At 41.1% G+C, this 25864-nt stretch overlaps 3 protein-coding genes and 1 long non-coding RNA gene across 11 annotated transcripts; 3 read left to right on the forward strand and 1 right to left on the reverse strand.

Annotated features, from left to right (window-relative positions):
• The first annotated feature begins 794 nt into the window (after nucleotides 1-794).
• ndufa4b (NDUFA4 mitochondrial complex associated b) lies at nucleotides 795-3439 on the forward strand. 2 transcript variants are annotated; one of them, XM_035612865.1, is made up of 5 exons: nucleotides 795-831; nucleotides 1374-1484; nucleotides 2542-2630; nucleotides 2824-2884; nucleotides 3097-3439. In XM_035612865.1, the coding sequence occupies exons 2-5, from the start codon at nucleotides 1437-1439 to the stop codon at nucleotides 3151-3153; spliced, it is 255 nt and encodes an 84-aa protein (XP_035468758.1). In that variant the 5' UTR covers nucleotides 795-831; nucleotides 1374-1436; the 3' UTR covers nucleotides 3154-3439. The 2 variants fall into 2 exon arrangements, with proteins under 2 accessions (XP_035468758.1, XP_035468757.1); XM_035612864.2 differs by lacking the exon at nucleotides 795-831 and having other exon boundaries at nucleotides 1232-1484.
• An 851-nt stretch (nucleotides 3440-4290) lies between these two features.
• cenpt (centromere protein T) lies at nucleotides 4291-11221 on the forward strand. Of its 5 annotated transcripts, none has more exons than XM_035612770.2 (14): nucleotides 4291-4678; nucleotides 5138-5258; nucleotides 5342-5471; nucleotides 5561-5654; nucleotides 5781-5917; nucleotides 6128-6185; nucleotides 6299-6447; nucleotides 6919-7676; nucleotides 7767-8055; nucleotides 8395-8637; nucleotides 8900-8999; nucleotides 9231-9392; nucleotides 9587-9691; nucleotides 10499-11221. In XM_035612770.2, the coding sequence occupies exons 1-14, from the start codon at nucleotides 4593-4595 to the stop codon at nucleotides 10626-10628; spliced, it is 2562 nt and encodes an 853-aa protein (XP_035468663.2). In that variant the 5' UTR covers nucleotides 4291-4592; the 3' UTR covers nucleotides 10629-11221. The 5 variants fall into 5 exon arrangements, with proteins under 5 accessions (XP_035468663.2, XP_035468658.2, XP_035468659.2 ...); XM_047327441.1 differs by having other exon boundaries at nucleotides 4292-4678; nucleotides 6919-7322; nucleotides 7680-8055; XM_035612765.2 differs by having other exon boundaries at nucleotides 6919-8055.
• Nucleotides 8279-16416, reverse strand: LOC124849415. Its single transcript, XR_007029810.1, has 2 exons — nucleotides 16279-16416; nucleotides 8279-8586 (listed from the first exon to the last, which is right to left on the reverse strand). It is a non-coding gene; the product is annotated as an uncharacterized LOC124849415 (long non-coding RNA).
• Nucleotides 11822-25864, forward strand: LOC118287501 (speckle-type POZ protein). Of its 3 annotated transcripts, none has more exons than XM_035612773.2 (11): nucleotides 11822-12038; nucleotides 18346-18548; nucleotides 18645-18766; nucleotides 19250-19401; nucleotides 19508-19635; nucleotides 19752-19929; nucleotides 20055-20110; nucleotides 21203-21325; nucleotides 21865-21978; nucleotides 22300-22442; nucleotides 24129-25864. In XM_035612773.2, the coding sequence occupies exons 2-11, from the start codon at nucleotides 18471-18473 to the stop codon at nucleotides 24271-24273; spliced, it is 1239 nt and encodes a 412-aa protein (XP_035468666.1). In that variant the 5' UTR covers nucleotides 11822-12038; nucleotides 18346-18470; the 3' UTR covers nucleotides 24274-25864. The 3 variants fall into 3 exon arrangements, with proteins under 3 accessions (XP_035468666.1, XP_035468668.1, XP_035468667.1); XM_035612774.2 differs by lacking the exon at nucleotides 11822-12038 and adding an exon at nucleotides 16687-18175; XM_035612775.2 differs by lacking the exon at nucleotides 21865-21978 and having other exon boundaries at nucleotides 11852-12038.

Below are 25864 nucleotides of genomic sequence, written 5' to 3' on the forward strand. Positions count from 1 at the left end.
TGATAACATATGCAAGGTGTGCAGTTTTTTGTAACACTGCCTTCCGTGCACAATGTCAAACCAACAGAGTGGGTGTGAAAGCTGGTGTGGTGACACCATGACATTTACGACGACACAGACCTCATTTCATTCAATTCATTGTTACAATTCATGACATGTAAGTCGCCTTTTCCCCTTGTCCCACTTTAGATTTTGTTAAAATCTCAGATTTCCGTTAAGGTTTTTGTACTAAAAAGCAGGATGTGCCTTATCAAGGTAACTTCAGGTCTAACTCTGGGTTTTTGGTCCAGGGAAAGGAGAGGGACTCTTGAGAAGTTGTGTAATACACAACAATACATTAAACAGACCTGTACTGACCACACCATCCACCATCAAACCAAAAATTGTGCTTTTTGTTTTCCAGAAAGATTAATATGATTATATCCAGAGCCTGCCCTAGCCTTTATGGGGGCCTGAGCTCGAATTGGATTTGGGCCCCTCCCCGCATCTATTCTCTGCACCACAGGGATGTCATACTTTTGTGACATTGCCTTTATCTTTATACGCTACTGCCTTTTCCGTAGACTGACTGTCAATATCATAGAAACTTGTGGCTTCTACAGGTGCATATACCATTGTTTCAGAGCCTCCTGGCTCGCGGTAAGTATACCACTCTGAAACTCTTGTCTCCGTCAGGATCCTGTACAATGATGACTCTGGTTTTCCAGTGATCTGATTGGTCAGTAGTTGGACTGGTGATGGCTTTGAACTCTTATCTTGAAATGACCATGGTGATTTACCCCAGTAAGAAGAAAACCAGCTTCGTAGGACAGAAAACCCAGAGACCTGAAGGTACCTTGATAACTGCAAATCCTTCTTCGTAGTACAGGGTGGTTTTTTTTACACTTTGTATTGTGCCATTGCATCAATTTATAGCTTTTAATAGCTTTTAATTTTCTTTCGTCTCATGTCAGATGGGTTCTGTCACTGGAACATTGTCTTTTGCACATTTTAGTGTTATTTAGTTATTTCAAGGACCGTAATTGGAGAATTACTGATGGAGATTATGTGATATGATCGAAAGCTCCTAAACAGAAATGGGTTTTACCTATGAATCAGTGTGTGAGCATAATGTGGGGTTAATGCTTTTTGTTTCTTGAGGTTGAAATTGATCAAATTTCAAATTGTAAAATAGTTATAATCAAGAATTGCACCATGCTATATAAACGTATATGTCTACATGGGCCAACACCAGCATGGCACAGATGTGCAGCTGTTGTGTCGTCTCATCCTGGGATTGGCTGACGGCAGAGGAGGTGGTGTGCCGTTCACTGTACGTCCGGGCCTGTAGGAAACCGTAAAGCGATTCTCCTTCTCCTTCTTCTCCGCCGCAGCGCGCACTTCATCCCGCAGGTTTTTGGCTTTTACGGACTCTGTGTGTGGGAGATTCGTCCGCCATGTCTGTGTTTGGTACCGTCGCCAAACAGCTCAAGAGCCACCCAGCTGTAAGTCCCGAGCAGTGTGTCCGTTTTTCTTATAATGTGTGAAGGACCCGGTGACATTGAAATGTGTCTCGGGGAGGACGCGGTGTGAGCGCAGCGCGCGTGCTCGTCTGACCCCGTGATCGCTGGTTAATTATCCGATGCGCTGCGATGACATTGATAAGTACAGCCTTCTGCATTTCGTGTAATGATTACGATGACAGAAAACATGTGGTATACAGCCCAGGCTGCTGAAAGCATGCGGCATATTCATCTGATGTCACATTTATCGACAGCTGGGGCCACAGATTTCAATTTAGATCGACAATATAGGCCAATTTACGACAGTACCGCTCGTATGAATCCACCTCCAGCTCCAAATCCACAATTTTATTTTCTCATCCATTTATGGGTTTTGCTCTGTCACCCTCTAAACCAACTGAAAGCTTAAAAAAAAAAAAAAATCCACCTGCTGTGATGAAGCAGAAAAACATTCTTACAGTAGACAGTATTGTGATCGATTTGATGTAATGATAATCTGAAGGAAACGATCAGAGCGGAAACAGGCGTGCGTCTGCGTGAGAGGACTACAGCCATGCATGAAGGTGGCTGCAGCACGTACTGTACTCTGTACTGTATGGTCTCCGTGCCGGAATGACTCGACGCATGTGGAGACTGTACTGTTTCTCACAGGGGGAGTTATTAATAGGCCACTGGCTGGATATGTGTTTGTTCACTACTACAAAGTGTGAACTGTCCTTCTTGTGAAACAATGTGGTGTCTTAAATCATATATACATGTAGTTAACTTATAAAACATATACTAAATATGGAATTCATATATTTCATATTATGGAGCCACACGACGGGTATAAACTGCACTTCTGGAGACAAGCTTCCCTGCCAAACAACACGTGCATGGGACTAGGGGTCACAAACTGAAAGTCTTTGGTTTTAAGAAGTCCAAAGCCCAAAAGATTCCAATCCACTCGTGTAGACTGTGGTAATAACTAATAATGTGGACAAATGTTTTTTTTGTCTTGACACAAAGTTTCTCAGTGTTTTTCTGCTCTGCCCACCAGCTGATCCCCCTCTTCATCTTCATCGGTGGCGGGGTAACCATGAGCGCCACGTACTTGGCTCGACTGGCTCTGAAAAACCCAGATGTCTCGTGAGTACCAGATACAATATTTTTTTTTTACTTTCTTGCTGTGGATCAATTTTTTGTTGTCTTCAACACAAACTGTAAATGTTTGTTAAACCTCAGTGTATTCATGATTATAACATGTTGTACGAGGAACATAAATAACCTCAAGAATACTTGTATTAGTAGTAATAATTTAAAAAAAAATTCTTGTCACCAGATGGGATCGCACAAACAACCCTGAGCCCTGGAACAAATTGGAGCACAATCAGCAGTACAAAGTAAAAGCATTCTGCAATTAATACTTAACTCTCTTTGCACCTATTTTAACACATTAAAAAATATTTTGTTTTGTTATCACATTTCTCTGTGACCGCTTGTACCCGCCTCTTTCTGTAAAGGACAACCCATATCTTTTCTATTATCTTGCCTCAAAGTCCATATTGCCTTCGACTGATTGTGTACATTTGTTTGTGTTTCTTTGTGTTCCCAGCTTTTCGCAATTAACATGGACTACTCCAAGCTGAAGAAGGACAGACCTGATTTCTAAGCCACCGCGTCCTCGCATTTCTGTCTCTGACACTGTTGTCAGTGTGACAAGCCTTTGCACTTCTTTTTTTTTTTTTGCCAAATACGAATAAACCCATGACACTGAATGAAGGTCGAATCACGCTGCTCGTTACACTCACTCAGCTAGTTTTGTTCCAGTGTGAATGGAGGAAGGGATCATCCACTTTGTCAATGACTGTATGAATAAAGCAGGCAGCCACCTGTTTTATTAAATTATCAATTTATTTTTGATTATGTTGTAAATCATTAAAACTATTGCAATCCCACCTCTCACTTGTTTTGTATTTTGTTACTCCAAGAGACAAAGAAAAATTCAGAAACCACAGCTTCCGGGGGTTCATTAATTGAAGATTATGTTAGTACTTTTTGGCACGGGGGTATTTTGAGGCGCATTATTATTAAAAAAAGTGGTATGAACGAAAACACCCTGGTTAAATGTCTGTCTGTCCACTACTTCCAACTACTTCTTAAACCAAACCAACTTGAACCACTAAATCTTTTATCTAATTCATAACATCGCAATCTGTACCGAACATTTTGTTTGAACACGATGAGAGAAAACAAATGTGATCAAACGGGGTAATGAACTAGTGTTTTATGACTATCATTAATAGTGCCAGCACAAGGTTATCTATCATTCTAGTGTTAAACTAACGTTTAAGCATGTCAGGATTTGAACAAGGTCAAAACTATTATTTAACTTCAAAGACAGTGTACGTCACAAAGATGCTTTGAAAGTCTCAGCAGATCTAATGCTGGTAAATGATTAGCCTTTTAAAAGACTAATTAAAGAATAACTCTTTGAGGATCTCTTGGCACAGTCAAACATAAAAATAGGAGCATCTGAACGCATCTGAGACGACAAAAAGTTTTGTTTTTTGAACTACAGCACCCAGACAGGAAAATAAAACCATAACCAATTAATTAACTTTTAAATATTTTTGAAGAGATAGATTTTCATTTGATTCATTCAGCAAACAAAAATAAAATAGTCAAAAATCTTTATGGCACTTTTTGAAAAAACGTTTTACTGCTTTTTCCCCTGCATCTCCCTCGATTCTCCAGTTGGTGGCGATAACGAGTCGAAGGGGGAAAAACAAGTTCTCGCGAGACTTCACTTAAAAAAAGACCGCGGGACGGTGTGAGGAGAGAGTCGGTTGAGACGGACAGCTTTACAGTAAACAGAGGGCTAAAGAAAAAAAAACTTAAACTGCTTAAAGCCTGTAACAAATGACACCACCCGTGAATCCGCTTCGTCTGCTGGACTCGGTGCTCTTCGACAAGTATCGTCTGTTTGGTGAGAAGCCGCAATTGAACGCGGTCAACGCTTCCAGTTTACCGCTCGGAGACGTTTGTTAGCTAGCTAGCTAAGCTAGCAGCAGCAGCTGACCAGCTGAGGAGCAGCCGCTGCGTCTCTACATGGATCACACGGAGGATTTATCTGCTCGGGTCCTGCTGAAAAATATCCTCAGCACGGAGCTGCCACGGACCCCCATCACCCGCAGGTACGTGGGCAGCACCCTTTTCTTTCTGGTGTCGACCTAGCTTGAGTTGGCTGCTTGTGTTGGGTAAAACTATGGGAACTAATGAAAAGGACCTGAGACAGGAGTTGGGGGGTAATGTCAAACGAAGTGGACACAGACAGTCTTGATTTTTTAGATTGAATGAGTCTTGATCAAGTCTGCAACTAACGATTATTTTCATAATCATAAGAGACCAAAGTTGTTTGGTCCTTAAAATGTCATAAAGTGTTTGTGAAAAATGAAGATCGTGTTTCCCAAATCCCAAGGATTCCCTAGGTCATTGAGAACATATTCACATTTAAGAAGCTGAAATCAGGGAATTTAGCGTTGAAACGACTTGAATCGATTAATAAATTATCAAAATAGTTGGCGATTTATCGATTAACTGTTGCAGCTCTAGTCTCAATGACTTAAATTCATTTTTGAGCTGTCTCGTCTTAGTACCTCCAAAGTGCAGAGTACCAGCGGGACCAGGCGCAGCAGTAGACTGAGCAAGAAAGATGCTGGAGCCCAAACCCCGCAGGACATCCTGAGGCGCAGCCTGAAACACAAAGTTCGTGAGGTGAGGAAGAAGAGGAAAATTAACACGCTGACATATTATGATGTTGGTGTGTCATGAGCTGATGTATCCTCCCTCTTTGCCAGAGTATAACCAGGAAATCCTTGCCTGCTGCCACAGGCAGGGCCTCCTCGGTGGTGCTCAGGAAGATAAACACTTCGGTGTTCGACGATGGAGACACGCCGAGGCACATACTCAGGAACATCCTGCGGACAGGTGTGTGCATGGGACACTTCTTTCTTCCTGCATCATGTTGCAGCCCTTTGTTGCCCTTTTAAAGTCATGTCCTCCATCGTGTGATTCAGAGCCCGTGAAGTCCCCGGTGGTTCACGACAGTGCTGCGTCAGAAGAGGCCCAGCTGCCTTCAGCCAACTCCAGCCTCACTAGCAAGCGTTCGAGGTGAGCTGTGCGCCTAGCTGGGTGTTATTGACATTTAGTATTTCAACAGCAGCATTTATGTTAGTTAAGTGTGTGTGTGTGTGTGTGTGTGTGTGTGTAACAAGTATTTTTTGTCTTGACTTTAAGCATTGAGCTCTCAGGGCTGGATCTACCTGATCTAACTATCGGCAACGCAGCAAGCATCGCAAAGGGGCTGAGCAGAAAGAGACCACGTCGGAGCCTCAACGTGACCGCTTTTGAGAAGCGACTTAAAGGCGGAAGTGGTAGGTTAAAGCCGCTACTAATGGGCTCCGATGATTAAAAGAGATTGTATAAGATCCCTATGATTCTTAATCATATATTCATAAATGCATTCACTGGACTTTTGCTGCTTCTGCTACAAGACTGGAAAGGTTGTTTTGAAATATTTGAGCTCAATCAACGGTCGCCTTTGCATGTTTTATTGATTTGCTGATAGATTCTTATGTTTACAGATGTTGAAGAGGAAAATGAAGAGTCCTTACGTGATCATTCATCACTTTCTTTGTCGAGGTAAACGGACTATAATAACTACAATGTCATGTAAATTTTTAAACAATCTTCAGATGGCTGTTGTCACAATGAGTGAATATCTCATCACTGCATGTTCTGTCTAATCTGTTTAGTAGTTCAACTTCTTTGAGTTTGAAAACACCCTTTGTGGATGTTTGGACTGAGGACCGGGGCCTGCAGAGAAGAGTTAAGAACCGGCCAAAAATAACAGAGGAAGAATTTGGCGCAGCTGTAAATAAATGGCAGATGGGAGATGATCAAGGTGATTAAACTACTCTTCTTAACCTACTGAATTTTCTGGTTTACGAGTTTACTTCCGGACACTGACCAGCAGCCATAAAGCCTAATGCTTCAAAACAAGGAGCAGCAAGCTAGTATCTGTAACTGAGGATTGTTTTTTTCCTTAAAACTGAAAAAAGCTATTAATTGTATACATTTAGATATTTTTCTACTGATTGATTGATTAACACTTAGACCACCAGACTATTTTATGCATCATAGTGACCCTCTAATTTATTATGATGTTATACACTATCTTTAAAAGTAAACTTAAAATTTCAGCCTAGCGACATGTGCAGTTTGGAGGAAACAAAGATATCGTGTTGCTTTTTGGAAGGGATGAGCAAATTGTGTATTATGTATAAAAAAAAGAATAGCAAGTTATCTGCAGCTACTATATTTAAGTGTCAATGGTTTTATTTCCTTCATGGTTATCTCCCTTCCTGTCACCCAGGAGAGAGTAAACCTCAGCCACCGAATCTCAATAAGACCTCCTTCTCTGAGGGCGTCACGCTGGGCCTCAGCCTGCTCAGTGAACCTGACATCACCACTGACATTGTCAACTGTAACACAGCCCTCTACACCCAGCCTGATTCCATGATCTCCAGCTTTTCCGTGGTCGCAACCCAGGACAAACCCACAGGGATGGCTGTATCTCAAACTGAAGGGGATGCTGCAAGCAGGTCTCAGTCTGAGGAAGAACAGGTTGTGATTGACTCGCAAACTGAAGGAGAAGAAGGGGAGGATATTGAAGCTGGTTCTCAGGCTGAGGAAGAGGAGGTTGCACTAGACTCTCAAACTGAAGAAGAGGGTGCAGTCGATTCTCAATCTGGGGAGGATGTTGAAGCTGGGTCTCAGGCTGATGAAGAGGAGGTTGCACTAGACTCTCAAACTGAGGAAGAAGGTGCAGTCGATTCTCAATCTGGGGAGGATGTTGAAGCTGGGTCTCAGGCTGATGAAGAGGAGGTTGCACTAGACTCTCAAACTGAGGAAGAAGGTGCAGTCGATTCTCAATCTGGGGAGGATGTTGAAGCTGGGTCTCAGGCTGATGAAGAGGAGGTTGCACTAGACTCTCAAACTGAGGAAGAAGGTGCAGTCGATTCTCAATCTGGCGAGGATGTTGAAGCTGGGTCTAAGGTTGAGGAAGAGGTGGTTGCACCAGACTCTCAAACTGAAGAAGACGGTGCAGTTGATTCTCAAGAGGAGGATGTTGAAGCTGAGGAGGAAGAGGAGGTTGCACCAGACTCTCAAACTGTAGAAGAAGAAGAAGGTGCAGTTGATTCTCAATCTGAGGAGGATGCCGAAGCTGGGTCTCAGGCTGAGGCCCAGGGCGATGCAGAGGACTATCAAAGTGACCAGGAAGTTCCTGCAGCTCATTCTCAATCTGAGGAAGACCAGTATGTGACTGAATCTCAGACCGAAGATGAGCATGATGGGAAGCAAGAGGAGGAGGAAGAGGAGGGTGAGCAGGCATCAGAACAGCTGGAACATTACTCGGAACACATCAGTCGAAGGGCTCATCGCTCAGAGGGTGGACTCATTATGCCTGTTACAGAAGCAGAGGGGTATTTGCCCGATGCCACAGAGGCAGGTAAGGTCAAAAAATATCCTCTCTTACTTTGGATAATAGGTAGGCAACTAAAATTATGATTGTTACTTGGTTTCCTTCCCTTTCATAATTGTTATTATTTTTGATAACACATGGTGTCACATTTTATAAAGCTGGGACCAGGGCACATTTGACATTTTGGCTCAAGAATCCACTAGAAAAAACACTGGTTATCAAAATTATAGATGAATCATGTCATGAATGGGAAAGATAATACAATTTTTTATTGTCAACATATTATACATTGTGCTGGTTGTGATGAAGTTATTTAAGATATTTAAAAGTCAGTTTTCTTATTCAAGTGTTGTTGTTTGAATGTAGGATGGTGTGAGGGCAGGCAGCCTCATGCCGGGACATCTGACTTGGCTGAGTCTTCAACTCGAGGACAGAAAGATCCCGAGTGTGATGCCGGTAAAGATAATTCCCATCATTTTCTGGAGGTGATGGATGATATTGTAGAGGGCGGACACCTGAGCGATGCCTCATCAGAAGAAGAGGCTGCTGCTCCGGATCCTGTTGAACAGGAAGATGATTGGGAGGATGAAGAAGATGAAGAGAGTGCAGGTCAGTCTCTATATTTCTGTGGTTCTGCTACCTTTTAGGAACAAATTAATTTGGGAAAAAAAATGTGTCCTCAGTTGGGAAGAAGCTGATTTTGGGGTCATTGGTAAGGTTGATGTTTAGCAAATAGTTGGGGTTTGTCTCTACGAAAAGATTACAAGTCTAGAGTCTCCCTAAAAGTGACCTAGGACAAAGGTGTTTTTATTTCAAACAAATGAGTAGAGAGTATAAAATGTTGTTTTACTGTGTTTTCTAACCTTTCCAGAGTTCAGCGGCAAGACCCCAGCCTTTGTCAAAGAGAAAAGGAACTTTTTTTACCCTGTGCCTCAGGCCTCATCTTCTGTCCAGAAGAATATTGAAGCCAGGCAAGTTGCAACTCTGGTCCCTTTAATTAGAAAAACTGCCAGCAGTTTTATATACATATAACAAGATGTATTAAAATGTTTCTCGGGCTGTTTAAACGGATGCAGAATGTGAAATGCCGAATGGACTTTTAAAAAAAAAAATTGTGTGTTCCTCTAGAAGGTCAGAATGAGTTTTTATTTGTCACGTATCATGTTACCGACCAGTTCTTCTTTTGTCTGCTGTCACACCAGTAGTTCAAGTGAAGCTTTACCTGCAGCTAAACCGAAGCGGGTGCAACAGAGGCGGCCAGCTAAGAAAGCAGCATGCCTTCCTAAGAGCTACCTTATGAGTGTGTTCAGACACTTCGCAAAAGCGAAGGTCTCCCCCGACGTGTATCCTGTCCTAAGTGAAATGTAAGTAAATATGACTACAGTATAGAGGTTTTGAACAAAGTACGCAACAAGTGGATTGTGAGTGTTTTCGAACCACTTAACTGAAAAGTCCGGAAAAGATTTCAAAGCCAGTTGGAAATTCTGCTGACTTCCGTTTGGTCATTTGGTGAATATGTCAGTGTTGAGATAACTGATGCATTTCATCGATTTGACAGAATGGATAAATATTTTGACCGGCTGGCGAGCGACCTGGAGACATATGCAGGTCATGCAAAGAGAAAAACCATAGAGGTGGAGGATGCTGTCCTGCTGTTGAAAAGGTCAGTGTCTCGTTGGCTTAAGTGAGCAAATATTCGCTTTTAGAGCAAGATTAATGACTCCTTGTGAATTTGACAAACGCATCCCTAGAAAATTATTATAAGACGTATTTCCCCAAAACAAAAAAGTACATAAAGGTTGCCCACACTATTAAGTTAAACATGTTATTTGGTTAAGTTAGTCTAATATCTCAGTCAAAAAAAGTTTCAGCTCCATCTTTCCATTTTGGGTTAAATAAAATCAATGAACAAAATCCACACATTGCAGACATGGTGCAACATTGGCCTTAATTTTTATTTGTGTTGCACCGTGATGAATGTAAATCCAACATCTGCTTTAAGCGCCACCTCCGGAGAAAAAAAAGTGGTTCTCTAGCTGCTAAATGTTTCCTGATTTGGGACAACACTACCCTGATGGAATTCAGTTTACTAGATATGAGTGTCCTGAATGTAATATTAAATTAAATGACCACAGTTCTGAAACATTCAGCATAGATCACATCAATTCACGAAGAAGAGGAGCAAGAATTAAAGAGATGGCAGTAATGCTGTTAGACAAAGTACAGTAGAAGTAAAAACCAAACACTGCCACACAAGGATTATACTGACTGACCTCTAGATGGCAAGCTTGAGCTCCATGTTTAGTCTGACTAAACATGGAGCGGTATATTAGAGGGATTCTGAAGTATCCCTCTAATATACCGCTCTCACCTTTAATTAGTTTATCCAACTGTAAAAACTGCCTGACATTGCATTCGGTTTTTTTTTCTCCATTTAACTTGACTGCTGTGTATTTTTTGCACTCTGCAGGCAGGGTTATGTGAATGACAAGGTGCCGGTGGAAGTGCTCATTGAAAAATTTCTTCGCATGGAGCAGCGCAAGCTCTTGATCCCCATTGCAACTAGTGGAAATGTTGTTATCCCTAAAAAGGGGATTTGAATTTTTCATGTATAGCTTTTATTGTTAAAAAAAATCTGTGTTTCATCTCTTGGACTTGTACATACTATACTGCATTTGATTTGTCTGTTTGTAATACTGTTCATCAGATTTATCAAGATTTGTGTAAATTTGTAAATATATACTTACATATTCTATACCAGGAATTTTGTTTGTATATCGTTCTGCCGTTCTTATTTCCCATTCTGTAATTTAATTCAGTTGTTTGTATGTAGTGCAAACATTCTCTGGCTGGTAACCGTGCTGTCATTATGGCTTATTATCTTTTTATGCATAAGAATTCAAATCCGACAGTATAAAACAAGAGTGTGCATACACCTTAAAAAATTAACAAATGTTGAAATAAAGTTCCCCATTTGGTATTTCTGCACTTGTTTTTTAAAGCCAATGATGAACCGACACCTTTACTAAAATATTTCCCCCATGGAGTGGCGAAGAAGAAAGAAAGTAATGTTTTTGCAGAGGGTCGTGTCGTATTGTCAGGTCATGTTGTCCAGTTCTTCGCCTGGTACAGAAATCTGTTGAACTGATGAAAACAAACGAATGTAGCTGTATTAAAGGAATACTTCACCAAATACGATGGTTCACATTTTGAAGTTTGTCTGAACAATTGATCAGGAGAAAATGGTTAATGCAAAAACGTTGATTCATGAACATGAGAGGATAAAGATGTATTCAAGACACAAGCTGAGCTGATGAATCCAGGGATTAATCCCATTCACACCTTAATTAAATTCAACCTTCAACAGTCGATATCTCTTAATCTTGGCATAATGATCCTGGCATAAGGCAATAGCTCATCTTCTCTGCTGATTCAATTAAGATAATGAATTTTCAGTGGTAAAATTACACATGCAGTTCATCCATGGGAATGACCTATATAACGGAGCTATAACTAGTTTATTAATTTTCACTGACAAGAAAGATATGGGTCTTTAATTTGCAAAATATGTCCATATAAACTAAACCAAACCAGATTAGATTGATGGCAAGGTGGAAATGAAAAATATTCTTGTTTAGAAAAGTGGTATGTAAAGAATGGTCTGTGGCCAAATCTGAAAAAAAGAAGAAAAAGAAATTGACCAAACTGCTTCCATAGATTGCATTAAAACGTCTACATATTTTTGCTTATTTTCTAATGCAACAACATTAATAACACTTTGATTCAAACATTATATCACTGGGTCGTTTTTCTTTTATTAAAGAAAAAAGAAAACAAAATTTATTTACATTTTTTCATTATTCAAGGGAAGTTATACCGCCCCGATACAGCAGGGGGCGCTCTCTGTGAGACAACCCTCTCCATGTCTGCCACTTCTTAAGACAGCTAGCCTGCTAGCTAACAACAACACAAGACCCCGGGCGACCGTTATAATTTAACCCAACATAAAGGTGAGTCTGTCGATAAATAAACCTCAAGCAGCAATATAAGGACAAAAGACTTGAACTCACACGACAAATGTTGTCGTGTTGTCCACGGACACGCAGCTTCTGCGGCGTTTCCCCCGACCGTTTTGTTTGGCTTAGGTTAGGGGCTAAAGGAACAGGGCTAACTGCCCAACTAGCCCGGTGGAGTTAGCTAGCGTGCTAATGCTAGATTGTCTGGATGATTTGACTGTGGTATTGACCATGTCGGAGCCTGCTATTGATGTATGCTTTTCCCCTTTAGAAGCACAGTTGGTGTTTACGTCTAGCTAAAGTAAAGAGCAAATTGAAAGTCAGACACCACTGTCGATTTTCATTATTGTTAGCAGGTTGATTGCCTGTTACTGTCACCGCCTACATTCACTGCAGAGTCTGAGTTCGTGTTCCCATCAACAATCTCCTACAATTTAAAAACTTGTTGGCTTTTTTAAATTTTAATTTAATTTGAATATAGCTACGTTTGGTACTATATATATATATATATATAATTATTTTTTTGGGGGGGGCTAATATAAAGATTTCAGGAACAAGGGAATATACGTCCTTGGCCTAAATCATATTTCCTCTTTGGGCAAACTTGATGCTTTATTTGATGTAGCAGCTTTAGCCTTAGAAGTGTTACATCACTGTGACCCTGAGAGAGTGGACAGGGTGTGAGTCTGGTTCATTGGAAACGGGCCTAAAACCGCAACCGTGATTATAATGTGATGACAAATACCGTCATTTCTTCCTGTGTGTAGGACGGCCGTTTTTCCCCCTCATGTATCCTTACAGCTGGTGAACACATCAACATGAACAGCGGTATAAACTGATGAATCCCACCACAATATCCCTGCCAGAAAAACATCCAGTAGGAGGTTGCATGCCTCCATGCCAGGCTTCTTACTTGCATACTGTAGTGAATTTTAAATCATGAACTACAACTTAAAGGTGTGTGTGTGTGTGTGTGTGTGTGTGTGAGAGTGTGTGAGTGTGTGAGAGTGTGTGAGAGTGTGTGAGAGTGTGTGAGTGAAAGAAACTAAGACTACTGTCTCTTTATTTTTTGCCCATTTTGGTCCAAAAACCTGCCACACAACATATTTGAAAGGGACTTTAATTGAAGTCATTCATGAGTTCATCTTTTTTTGTTTTCTACATAGATTGAGTAAATATTACTTTAGCTGAGTTCATTGTGTGTTGATCCAAAGGAAAAAATACAAATCTTTTGAGTTTGCCAGTTATGGGAGTATGCCATTTGGGAGATGTTGAACTCTGATTTTAAATTCTCTGAGCAGTTTTGAAGTCATTTAGTTAAAAGTTATGCACACTCTTTAACCTCACATGTATGGCGAAGTGAGGAGGGTTTTAGTGAAGAAGTCCAGGTAGCAGTTGAAGCCAGGGTGCTAATGCTTTGTTGCCCGGTCAAATCCCCCTCAGTGTAATTGTGAGTCAGGAACAAAGTCAGGGATGAGTGTGAGGCAAGCTGAAATCTGTAGCAAAATCAATAGTTCATACCTTTCTGAGATTGAGTTTTTAGGAAAGGAAGATCACCATGACCAAGGGCAGAATATGAAATCGCTCCCATAGAGCCCACCACGCGTGGTGCAATCGATCCCCAGTACCTGTACCAATTATAGTTCTAAGGTTTGGCTGTGGCTTACTGCAGTCCTCAAAGACCAAAGCTTTGGAAATAGACATTATGTTCACTGACACTTCGACAAGGGTTGCAATTTTTTTCATCCCCTTGGAAATTGCCGTCTGAAATGCCTCCACACCTCCAGTCTTTAATTTGTAGCAGAGATTGATTTCTCCTCCATTTTTGGGTCTGTGGAGTGAAATGTGGGGGGTGGGGGGGGGGGGGGGGGGGGGGGTCATAACTGCCACCTTATGTATTGTATTTCCACACATTCTTTCATTCATTTTAACTGTAATTTCAGAGGTATGGAGGATTTTAGCTTTCATCTTTTTACCTAAAATATCATTCGGTGTTCTTCTTTTCGTCTTTCATCTCCTGCATCTTATTTTGTTGCTGTATCATCTTGCTGTCCTGAAAATGTTGCTTAGACTTGTTGGGTATGTGCTGATTTCAATAACAGCAGGAGTTATAAGATTACAACATCATATCAGTCAAGTCTGCCAATACAATGTCAAATTGCAGTTGGTTAGAAAAGATTTTCATCATGTTATTAAACCACTGTAACCAATTGGCTGTGCTTGTGCTGTTAGGGTTAATACATATTTTTTTCTGGTTTGTGTTCGGATAATCAAGTAAAAAAAGAAGAAGCTTAGCTTACTACACTGTAAAATTTTGAGCATTGATGGGTTTATTGATTGTTTTCCTAAATCTCCTAGTTTTAAAAATGTTTGCTGTCTACTGTTTGATGGATTTTGATTGTAGCCCTTGTAATTTTTAAATCAGATCAGATTATTGGACACAGATAATCAATGTACTCTATATTGATGATTAGTGTATAGACGTCCTTTGACCTCTACTGGTGGTAGTTTGTGTTTTGTTTTTGGACATTGATTCGTCCTCAATCCTCCAAAGTTACTTGGTTTGAGGAGAGAAAAACTATTTAAACAGATCACTCCCATGGCCGTTTTGGAGGCTTCAATGGAAACAATGTCTCATTCACATTGAATGTGGTGATGTCATGTGTCGTCAAACTTCGCAGTGGTTTTCATTGCTTTGCTCTGCTTATACTGTGCTGTGTGCAGTAGAAGTTGAGAAAAGCTTAACTCTTCTGCCAATGAAATCTGCCTGATATCGAAGCTTCAAATGAGCCTGGAGATAGTTGACAGGTTGAAGCTGGTAGGTGTTCATCTGTGGAGTGTATTTCCCATGTACTTTGCTTTAGCATTGCATGGACAGCTGGCGTGACATGTTAGCTCAAAAGCTGGTTACATGTCCCAAGGGGGAAACTGTGATTGGTCTTCTGGTTGATTTTGTGACACTTCTGTGTTAACAGCAAGTGCAGTTTCATACCACAGCAAAAAAAATCCTGAGTAGGTACTTTGTCAGAAATACAAGAGAAGGGGAAGTGGTGTATCTGTTTACACATAAGTGGACACAGAAAAGTTGGTTAAAGTTTAAGTGCAGTAAGTGTGCAGCCTGTTGCCTGCTGCCCTTAAATAGCATCTAACAGTAGAAGCTGAAAAACTGAAATTCAGAAAATGCTTTCCTTTTAGATGCATTTTTCAGTTAAAACGTGATTAAAATTGCACTTGATTGAAGTGCAATGATCATGTTCTCCCCGGTGTTGGTAGCGCGGGAATGGTGGACTCCAATAAACTACCAGTAAAATTACACTTCAGTGTAGAAACTGAAAAATAACTATCAAAAATTAGTTTTAGTTAAATGGGATTTAAAAAAAAACGAAGATAACTTACAGCTTTATTGTGATATGTTTTCAGTCATGTCACTGTTAATGGACTACCCATCTTAAGTCTATGTTCAGTTCAGTCCATGGGTTGATGAATTGGACACTAGAGCAGATTGAGTGTTTGTTTCGTGCGAGGCCTTACGTTTCAGTGCATTGTGCGTCATCATCAGAGTGCTGCCCAACAATCTGGATTTGATTTCTCTCTCATACTCCTGTTTTTATTTTTCCTTTCTCTCCATTTAACCTCTTTTTGTGGCAATTTATCCCTTCGAACGGTCCCACAGATGGTGGCCCATCTTTCATTTACCACCTGTTTTTCCATTTGGCTTCTCTATCACTTAACTTTTCATTTTCTTTCCATGTACCACCGTCCTCTGTCTTCGTCGTCTCACTCCATCTTACCAGTTTCCACTGTTAAAGAATCTAAAAGATTGGTTGGTTCTTCATTCATCGGATTTAGTAAAGACGGTCTTGGTACTGAGCCGATCCATGTGGGATGTTTTTTGTTGATTAGACTCAGTGACCCTTTTTATGAAGCCTACTCAGGCATGAATATTGCACCTTCATTGCAATAAGCAGGCTGCTGAGGTAGTCATAAAGCAAACAAGCAAAGCTGTGGCATAAGAAGCTAGTGTTTGAATTTAGGTCTAATATTTAGTTTACTATCATCCACAATTTTAATCACCATTGACTCTAATTGGGGGTGTCTCCGAGAGCACTCTGGCATGAGACTAACGGGATGCTAATCATGTTTGATTGTCAGTCGCTGTATTTACATGCACTTTAGTAACCCGGTATTGTCGATTGTGCTGATATTAAAAAGTTCTCACTGATGATGTCTTCACCTGAAGTTGTTGTAGTCGAGGAGGCAACATCTCTGTCCCTGTCGGCATCCTCTCTGACGGGGGTGGTAGACCGCGCGGCAACTGAACTGTAATCACTACCCAAGCTGCTAGCAAGAAGCACCAGTGCGGCATACAAGGGCGTTTCTGCTGAAACAAGATCTTTGTTTGTGTAATTCGCTTCATGTATGAATTAAATAAAGGCCATATTTAGCTGCATTTGAGAATTATTAGGTCGCAAGTGGTCAGTTGATTTATTCATTTTTTTTCCAAGAAGGCAAACAAAGGCTGCCTCTGATATTCTTATACTGACTCTCATCAATCACCACTCCACATCTAACCGACATAACTTCAAAGGCAACAAGTACTAGCCAGTCAGAGACAGAGTAAGGCGGGTCATTCTACCTCTATCCTTGGAAAAAAAATGTCTTGCAGCTGCTGAATGATGCGCAACAGAGGCCATTTAGAAGTGGATATTCGCTATGCCACTTGAAAATGCGTATACCCTCCACGACACTACTGTTCCACACAGTGTTGGTTTAATCAGCTGGGAGAAATATCCAAACCTTCATTTGTGCACCATGGATTTGTGGGGGCCTTTATGTTATATATGCTCAGCGACAAAACATTTCACATTTTAGACAGCTACAGACTTGAAGTGTGTGGTGAAGTATCAAATGCATTCACTTGTTTAACTCCAGATCTAGATTTAGCAATTCACAGCATCAGCGTCAATGTACCACCTTCATTCGGTGTAATCATGTGGAGCAGAAAGCTCTGCTCCCAGCTGTCACAGTTTTTTATCCTGGGCTTTAACCAGATTTAACTCCACACATCAGCTAGTGATGTGTGGAGAGTCAGAGGACTGATGAAATGAAGGAAAAGATATTGAATGGTGACTGCGAAACAAAACTGATCCGTATGATATAGAATTGATTGGGTGAAATGCAGCGCATTGTTCAGCCAATGACATTGTAGCAGGATGAAGAGGGTTTCCAGTGCAGAGTCATTTATCCTTATTTCTACCAAAGGTGTAGAAATGGGGGCAATACAGTACTTGTACAACACCTTAATCTGGTGACCAAGCTGTGATGCTGATGTACAGCCTTCTAGTCTGTGGCAAACCGTTGGCTTTGTCCATACTGTCGTAACTACTACTAAATCCATAAGCTTCTGTCCTATGAAATAGGTCCTATCATTTTTTGGAGAGTCAGTGAAGTTGATGTCTGTTCATGCTGCTAATATGGGTAGACCAATGTTATTTTAACAGCAAACCAAATGCACTGTTTTCAGGGGATGACATTTCTTAGTCATTGCACTTACCATGCAATCATTTTCAAATTCCTTTATTAAATACTGTACAATTCATTTTTCTCTTTATGGCCATGGTTGCCTGGAACTTGTCCCAACACACACTTGATTTCGCAATTCAAATACATTTTTTCTAAAGAATATTTTATACAGGAATTGACAGTGCTACAATTCTACTAGCATTTGCTACTAAAAATAGACACGTGCAAACTGTAAAATCTGTTTAGTAGACTGTCTGCTATTAAAAAATACTGTTGCAGTTAGTTAGGGTCTGTGTTGTATGTATTTTGAGGAGGTACGTGTGCATGACAAATCTGCGTGGCCTTCCCGTGAAGGTAATTTGGGAACCTTGGATTTGGACAGTGGCTCCAACGTCCTGGGAGACAACTTGTTTATTTACAGATCATTTCTGAGACTTAATTGCAATTGTGGCGGTTATTGATCTGAGAACAGGCATGGGCCATCGATCTCCTGCTGTCCCCAGATGGGTCGGGGACAATTCTCCCAGCCCCATTACAACCAACCTGAGCAGCAGGCAACGTGGCCAAATGAAATAAACGACACAGAGTCTCGACTGAATTAATGAAACGTGAGGTGTTTGTGTGTTGCATCTCAATGTGTTGTGCTCTGTTTAAGGCATGGTTATCTGTGATTGCTTCTCTCCGTGTAAGAAGAATGTGTTAAAGGCAGATTTTCAAGGAGATGGTATTTAAATCCTCATTTCATCAGTGAATCACACCCCAAAAATGTTGTTTTTAGGGGGCAAGCTGCTTCCGTCTGGCGTGTACTGATGCAGATGGACGTCAAGACCAAACGTTGACGAGTGGAAGTAACGGATTCCCCCCTTCACCCTTTTGCCCCCTACACCTCCTGTCACGCTGGCAATGTCAAGAGTCCCGAGTCCCCCTCCCCCTGCGGAAATGTCCAGCGGGCCTGTGGCCGAGAGCTGGTGCTACACACAGGTAAAATAACCCCGCAGTGAACACTATTGTCCTAATGTCAAATGTGTCTGGAGTCACCATTCATGCTGATTCATTCTTTTTGCATTAACCCATCAGATCAAAGTGGTGAAGTTCTCTTACATGTGGACCATTAACAACTTCAGTTTCTGTCGTGAGGAGATGGGCGAGGTCATCAAGAGCTCCACCTTCTCTTCTGGGGCCAATGACAAGCTGAAATGGTGGGTGGGAAACATGGCTGCCTTGTTTCATCATATTTAAATGTTCAGTATTTTTAAGTCTTACTGGGCTGCAGTGGAAGTGGATTTGTTGAGAAACATTCAGAAAGTCCTTCCTTTTTCTGATCAGTGTTACGAAGTCAAGCATAAATCTTATAACTGTCTTTCTGTCTACATCTGATTTTAATATATTATCAGGCAAAGCAGAACCTTTTTTTAATGTTATATTAAGTAGAATTAAGTTAACATTTGGTTACCTACTGTTAACTTATCAAGAAATGAAACTATACCTTACATGTGCACCATCTAAGCAACAACTTTGTAGCAAGAAGCAATTAAGGGAAGTAGGAATAAGTATTTTCAATTCATTGTAATTTAATCATCACAATAAGGTCTAGTCGGGATATAACTGATGATATTTAACACATTATTACCTCAATCCCCTCTACTAGAGATCTTAATCGTTGAACCTTTCACCACCATCAGGTGTTTGCGAGTGAATCCCAAGGGCCTCGATGAGGAGAGTAAAGACTACCTGTCTCTCTACCTGCTGCTGGTCAGCTGCCCAAAGGCTGAAGTGCGTGCCAAGTTCAAGTTTTCCATCCTCAATGCTAAGGGAGAGGAGACCAAAGCCATGGGTGAGTCATATTCTAGTAGAAACATTCTTCAGTGGATTTTTTAAATTTTATTTTCTCTTTGCTTGGACTTACCTCTTTGTGACTTCTGTGTCCCGGCTGTCTGCAGAAAGCCAGAGAGCATATCGCTTTGTCCAGGGGAAGGACTGGGGCTTTAAGAAGTTCATCCGGAGAGACTTCCTCCTAGATGAGGCCAACGGTCTTCTACCCGACGACAAGCTCACGCTCTTTTGTGAGGTAGCTGCCGTGTCCTTGTGTTAAACTTTATATATTTTCTGATTTCAAAGCAGTTTGTTTTTTTCTTTGCACAAAGAGCATTTTGTCTTGCATCTCATTGCATTTTTCGCTCTCAGGTGAGTGTGGTGCAAGACTCGGTCAACATATCTGGACAGAACACCATGAACATGGTGAAGGTGCCTGACTGCCGGCTAGCAGATGAGCTGGGGGGCCTGTGGGAGAACTCGCGTTTCACAGACTGTTCACTGTGTGTGGCTGGCCAGGAGTTTCAGGCCCACAAAGCCATCCTGGCAGGTACAAACAGGAGTCACACATACCCACCATAGTTTGCCCTCTGACTGTTGCTTGATGCCACAATTACTCACACATTAAAGTTTTATCCTGTTGTCCTAATCTTTTTTCCATATCGCTGCTTTCAGCACGCTCCCCTGTATTCAGCGCCATGTTTGAGCATGAGATGGAAGAGAGCAAAAAGGTGAGCCCAATGTCCCGAAGCTTCTTTTTTTTTTATTCTCAGAAATAAATTTGTTTTGTTCCTCTGGCTTAACAGGTCAGATTTCCACTGCTGTGTTGTGGGGTTAAAGTGAGTAAAGGATTGTGTGCTGTCAAATGGCTGCAGCACAGAGCTGTTTGGTGAAACTGAATGATAGCGCACCTGGAATGAAATTGTCCTGCCGTACTTGAGGGTCAGGATTCATCCTTCACTGACAAAGCTGCAGAGGCAGAGAATTGCTTTTTTTTTTCTTGCTTTTTTTTCATTTCTGCACATGACAGTAAGAAATGAAATTGCGGGAGGTGCTGCCCAGAGGTTTAAAAAAAACAAACAACCAAGGTCCAGATTAAAAATTTCACTCGCTAATGAACGTTTAGAGATGAGTGACGTGTGTTTTCTCAACAAAACAACAAAACATTGGATAGAATACAAGGCAAAAATTGTTTTCTGATTATGTTTAAATATATACAAAAGTAGTCACAAACTGTCTGCTGTTAATCCCAATGAAATAACATGAAACTCAAACAAATAATTAGGAAAATCCAACTAAAACTGAGACTTGACAGGATGGGGTTTCAATTCTAACACTGCTGCAAGATCATTTTTCGTGGTCATACTTTCACCAACAAACCAGAAGCATTCATCAAATGTTATGCACTAAAGGTCAGTCAGTATCACACACACTGTGTGGTTCAATGTCGGTCGTCCTTATAATAGTCACAAATAAACCAAAAGGAAGAACAGCTGCCTAACCAGAGTGAGAGCGAAGCTCAAAAGATATGATAAATAATAACTTGTTATCATGTTTCAATAAACAACATTAATTGGCATTACTGGCTGTGCAGATTTACAGCTCCATAAAAGAATAAATATATTGTGTTTCTTTCCCCAAACATACTTTTGCAGAATTTTGTTCTGTGATTTTATTCACAGTCCCATTTTTAAATATCTGCAATTGAAGAAGGTCATGTAACACAGGGAAAAAAATTTAAAACAAAAGAACATACTGTAGTTGATGCTTGTGTCATGGTGACATGTTTTAATCTAACACCCTCATTCTCTGTCTGTTGTCAGAACCGTGTGGAGATCAACGATGTGGAGCCCGAGGTTTTTAAAGAGATGATGTGCTTCATTTACACAGACAAGGCTCCCAACCTAGACAAGATGGCCGACGACTTGCTGGCAGCAGCTGACAAGGTAATCATAATAATAACAATGGTACAATACGACATATTGTATATTTGTCCATGAAGAGTTGAATTGAGGGCAACTGGACTTGGTTGTGGATTGTAGATGTTCCACGTCTCATTAGTATGGAGGTTCGCTTCCTGATCCGGTCTTGTCAGTCTTGACTACCAGTGGAGAAGTGTTGCCAGCACTTATGGTCAGTTGTGGTCAGCCCAACAAGCTTAAGGACAAGCTGAAATAAAAGCTTTCTGTATGTTGTTGAATAATAACTTCATTTGCCGCAGCTTCAAATTTGTCAACATTTTTGAAAACATGTGCTGGTGCATGTGAACATTTGACTAATGCCCTGATGGAGCAATGTATTCACACCAATCGGCCAATCAGATGAAACCCCAGCCAGCCGTCAGTTATCGTCACATTCCTTGGTGTGTCAACTGGTTGTTGACTCTGAGAACAGCTAGCACAATGACGGAGGGAGACAAAGGACCTGCATATATACACCAGTGTTTGTTTTTAATCTCCAGTCACATCGTTATCACGCGTTGCAGATTTTCCCCACACTGTACGGGATTACGGGCACACACTGTGAGATCTCACATATTCTCTGTGAGGTGACAAGATGGAAGAGCCTACGTGCACTGAATCCACTCAACCATATCCGAGTAAGCTGTCAGGATTTCAATATCAGTTGGATGATTTCACACTGATCTCACTCAGCCTGTGAAAACAAATGGGAGTCTCGCTCCGAGGCTCAGTTCCCTTCAGGAGTTGAGCATTGAAATGTTTATTCTCTTCTTGTAAATGTATTTGCTCAGAAAACTGAATACATATTTGAGGTTGCGACATGACCGACTGTACTGTCCATGCTGATATTACCTCAAGATAATATCTGTAAATATCACTTGAACATTCTCAGCGATTATCCCTTGAATACAAACAAAGGAGAAAAGTGTATTCACCTTCTTGCATCCCCTCTCTTTCAGTATGCTCTGGAGAGACTGAAGGTCATGTGCGAGGACGCTCTGTGCACCAGTTTGTCTGTGGAAAACGCTGCAGAGATCCTCATCCTGGCTGACCTGCACAGCGCCGACCAGCTCAAAACGCAGGCGGTCGACTTCATCAACTAGTGAGTTCACACGCAGGAAGGAGCTCATCAACACATGTAATTGGGTTTTCGAGCAGCGTTTTACAAACTCCGACCCAGAGCCCAGAATACATTTAGTCTCTGTCGATTTTTGTTACATCCCTTTCTCCTTTACCTCGGCATCATTACTGACTGTAATGGGCCCGGTCTCGTCCTCTGGACTCAGCTCTTGGTGTCACGGTTAATAATTTAATTTCACATGTCCCCTCCTCAAGTAGTCTGTCTGATATTATTAAATCCTGTCGCAGCTTTCTGAGGGATCAGGGCAACCTGACTCTGTTGACTAAGGCTGACGTGTGATAATGCGTAACTCTGAACACATACGAATGTTCAGCTCACACGCACTTCTTCCGATTGCTTCTCTCCCCTTACTTCACACGGTTCGTTATTTATATTTACAGAACTGAAAAAAACTGTTTAATATTGAATTGACACAAAAAAAAAATGTTATCAATGGATTAATCATTTGCAATCCAAAATTAGCTGTAACGTCTCAATTGCCTTTCTACTGAAATCCCTCCAGATGGGTCACAGGATAAATGTGAGGGTTTCAGAAATACCCGCTGAAAAGGGGGACAACGGGTGTACACCTGTACTACACGACTTACAAGACCTCTTTCCATTCTTTGCCTTTTTGTGAAATACTGGATGGACTAGATGTCTTGAAATGAAATATCGACCTAACAATATGAAAATGTGTCACCAATAGATTTGTGACGCATGCAGTTAGGTGTCACAAGTAAAGTTATTTCTTTGTGGAAAGAGTTCACAATCTCAAAAGTTTGGGAAACACTTTACACTTATGTAAATTAAGTGTTTAGATTGTTGGTTTAGACTTTTAATTTTGGGCTTCGGGACATTGTCACACATTTTACTTCCTAAACAATTAGGTGATTACCATCTTGGCCGTAATGTAAGATTACCATAATTATTAGGAGATTTTGAATATAAACACACAAATTTGAACTGTTGGGGAAAGTTTCCCTGAGGTTCTGTTAATCCAAGGAAGACAGAGTCCCAATACCCAAATAATATGCGCAGAAATTGAACACAAAATAATACTATGGAACCATGGTGTAAATCTCACATTTGTGGTGTTTCTCCATTTGTCAGACTGTCGGGTTCTTGGAAGCTGTCCAAATTATATTCTCCAGACATTAGCCTTTTTTCCCACACTTTTTGTCTTCTGGTCAGAAGACCGTGGTGCATCTTGGCTACTCAACAGACGATTCAGTCCAAAGTCTGTTTCTGCAACAGACACCCCCAAACGCTTTGGTCTTGATATTATTTTCCGCCTCACATGAGCCTTCAGAATCTCCTATAAGTTAAACTAGGCTAAAAAACATGTTTGTAGCTAACCAACTCTGAAAGACTCAACTGGACTACTAACTGGACTTAAAGAGTCTTGTTAGATAGTACTAACAAGACATAAGTACTAAAAAACAAAACCTTAAAGCAACACACACACCTAATCAATCCCACAAACGTAATTTTCAGCAAAAAAAAAGAGATCTTGCATTCTGGCGAGTAGTGTGATCTAGAAAATAACCATCAAATAATTTAATAATGAACATAGTCGTTAAATGCAGCCCTATATTTATTTATACAAATCGATTTCCCCTGAACTAACATTTGTTTCTTGTTCTTATCTCTTACCTCGTTCTTCAGCCACGCAGCAGAGGTGATGGAAACAGCCGGCTGGAAGTCCATGGTAGCGTCTCATCCTCACCTGGTGGCTGAAGCTTACCGCTCCCTGGCTTCAGCCCAGTGCCCTTTCCTCGGACCCCCACGGAAGCGCCTCAAACAATCCTAACAGCCTCACAGCAAGGCGTCGGCACACTCAAACACACTTACACACATGCAAAACACTAAAACCCAGAGATCCCCCCTCTCAAACACAGGGACAACCTTTCCCCTTGCTGTTACCTACTACGCTACCTACAGCCTCCCCCCAAATCTCCCCCTTCTGCCCCATCCAAACCTGCTGTATTTAGTCTCTTCTAAAGATGGAGGGAAGAAGGAGGAGGAGGAGGTGGAGGAGGAAAAGAGGGACAGGTGGGCTTGAGGAGTGGATGTTTGTCGTTTAGAACCACAACAACCCTCCCCTTTTCCCCGCGGCTCTGGCGCAGTGAGATCTGACATTGTGCTCTTTTCCGTGTGAAAACAAAATCCTACGACATCCTGCTAGTTCCGACTTTGGAATCCGTTCAGAAGGACACGAGAACCCAGTAAGAGCCAAGTGTCCGAGGCTTAAAGGATACGTGCGGATTAACAAAGTATAAACTGTCAGTTTTATCAAAAGGCTTCATTTTGTTCGTGTTTGGAGTTGAGCAGTTGGAGAAACCCCTGGATCTTAAGGACACGTGGGCCTGTGAGTGACTGAAGAAGAAGTGGGCCTGTTAGTTCCAAACTATAAGCCCCTCCCACCGAGAGACGACTAAGGGCTAGTGAAAAATAGAATCAGATAATGGGACAAAATCGTCAAAAAGATTTTCCCAAAGGACGTTGGGAAAATATTGCACTAAAGTCACAGGTTACCCCTCGTCAACCCTTACCAGCAGTAAAGCAGAAATACTGTAGGCAAGCACACTAAATTGAAGCAAGCTTCATGGACTAGAGACCCAACTGGACCAATAAGAACAAGTTCCCTTTAAGAAGATTTATCACCAAGTGACAAAAACAACCCAACGTGTACTCCCATACAAAACTCTTCAAGCTTCATCTGCGTCCGTTTTCATTTTTCAAATAGCCAGAAATAAAATGCAGTATAGAGAGAATACAGAAAATTGCAACGCATAACTGGATGTTCTTCTTGGGGCATTTTTCTGTGTGGATCTGTGTCCGCCGCCCTTGAGAGAAAATAAAATCCAAGGTGTCAACAGACAAACTAACCAAGAGACAACGAACGGTCGAGAAACAAAATGTCAAGAAATGGTTACAAAATGACTCAGTCGGGGCATGTTAATGTTCTTTTATGACAGATCTTATTTGTTTTTTTCCCCCTATGAACTGTCATTTCTATTTTTTTCATAGGAATTTGTACAGACACTAGTGTTTTTGAAGCTGTGTAAAACAAAAGCATTTTCAACCATGAAATTGGGGGGGGAATATGGGGACAAATGTTTTCTTTGCAGGCATGAAGACTGAGTGGGAAATGAAATTCAAATGAACACGTTTTAATGTTCAGATAAGACAAAATGTGAAAGAAAATGCACACCGAGGAAAACCAACATGAATTACTATTTGAAGTTATCATTTGAACCTGGTGGAAAATGGTAATCTGTCGAAGGAACCGTCGTCGTTTCTTTCCTGTAGATATCGCTGGTCATGAGAAGTGACACTTAGTTGTTGCCATTTTTTGTCCCCCTAAAAAATAAACCACAACTATTTTGTATTGAATGCAA

The sequence above is a fragment of the Scophthalmus maximus genome, chromosome 16 (assembly GCF_022379125.1).
Source record: "Scophthalmus maximus strain ysfricsl-2021 chromosome 16, ASM2237912v1, whole genome shotgun sequence".
Lineage (NCBI taxonomy): Eukaryota > Metazoa > Chordata > Actinopteri > Pleuronectiformes > Scophthalmidae > Scophthalmus > Scophthalmus maximus.

Bases quoted from the DNA above. Each gene is read 5' to 3' on its own strand.
- ndufa4b (XM_035612865.1), top strand. From the start codon at position 1,437: ATGTCTGTGTTTGGTACCGTCGCCAAACAGCTCAAGAGCCACCCAGCT. The intron at 2,631-2,823 runs GTGAGTACCAGA...TCTTGTCACCAG, and splicing joins CTGAAAAACCCAGATGTCTC to ATGGGATCGCACAAACAACC. The intron at 2,885-3,096 runs GTAAAAGCATTC...TTGTGTTCCCAG, and splicing joins AGCACAATCAGCAGTACAAA to CTTTTCGCAATTAACATGGA.
- LOC118287501 (XM_035612773.2), top strand. From the start codon at position 18,471: ATGTCAAGAGTCCCGAGTCCCCCTCCCCCTGCGGAAATGTCCAGCGGG. The intron at 19,402-19,507 runs GTGAGTCATATT...GGCTGTCTGCAG, and splicing joins AGAGGAGACCAAAGCCATGG to AAAGCCAGAGAGCATATCGC. The intron at 19,636-19,751 runs GTAGCTGCCGTG...TTTCGCTCTCAG, and splicing joins AGCTCACGCTCTTTTGTGAG to GTGAGTGTGGTGCAAGACTC.
- cenpt (XM_035612765.2), top strand. From the start codon at position 4,593: ATGGATCACACGGAGGATTTATCTGCTCGGGTCCTGCTGAAAAATATC. The intron at 8,056-8,394 runs GTAAGGTCAAAA...GTTTGAATGTAG, and splicing joins GCCCGATGCCACAGAGGCAG to GATGGTGTGAGGGCAGGCAG. The intron at 9,000-9,230 runs GCAAGTTGCAAC...CTGTCACACCAG, and splicing joins CAGAAGAATATTGAAGCCAG to TAGTTCAAGTGAAGCTTTAC.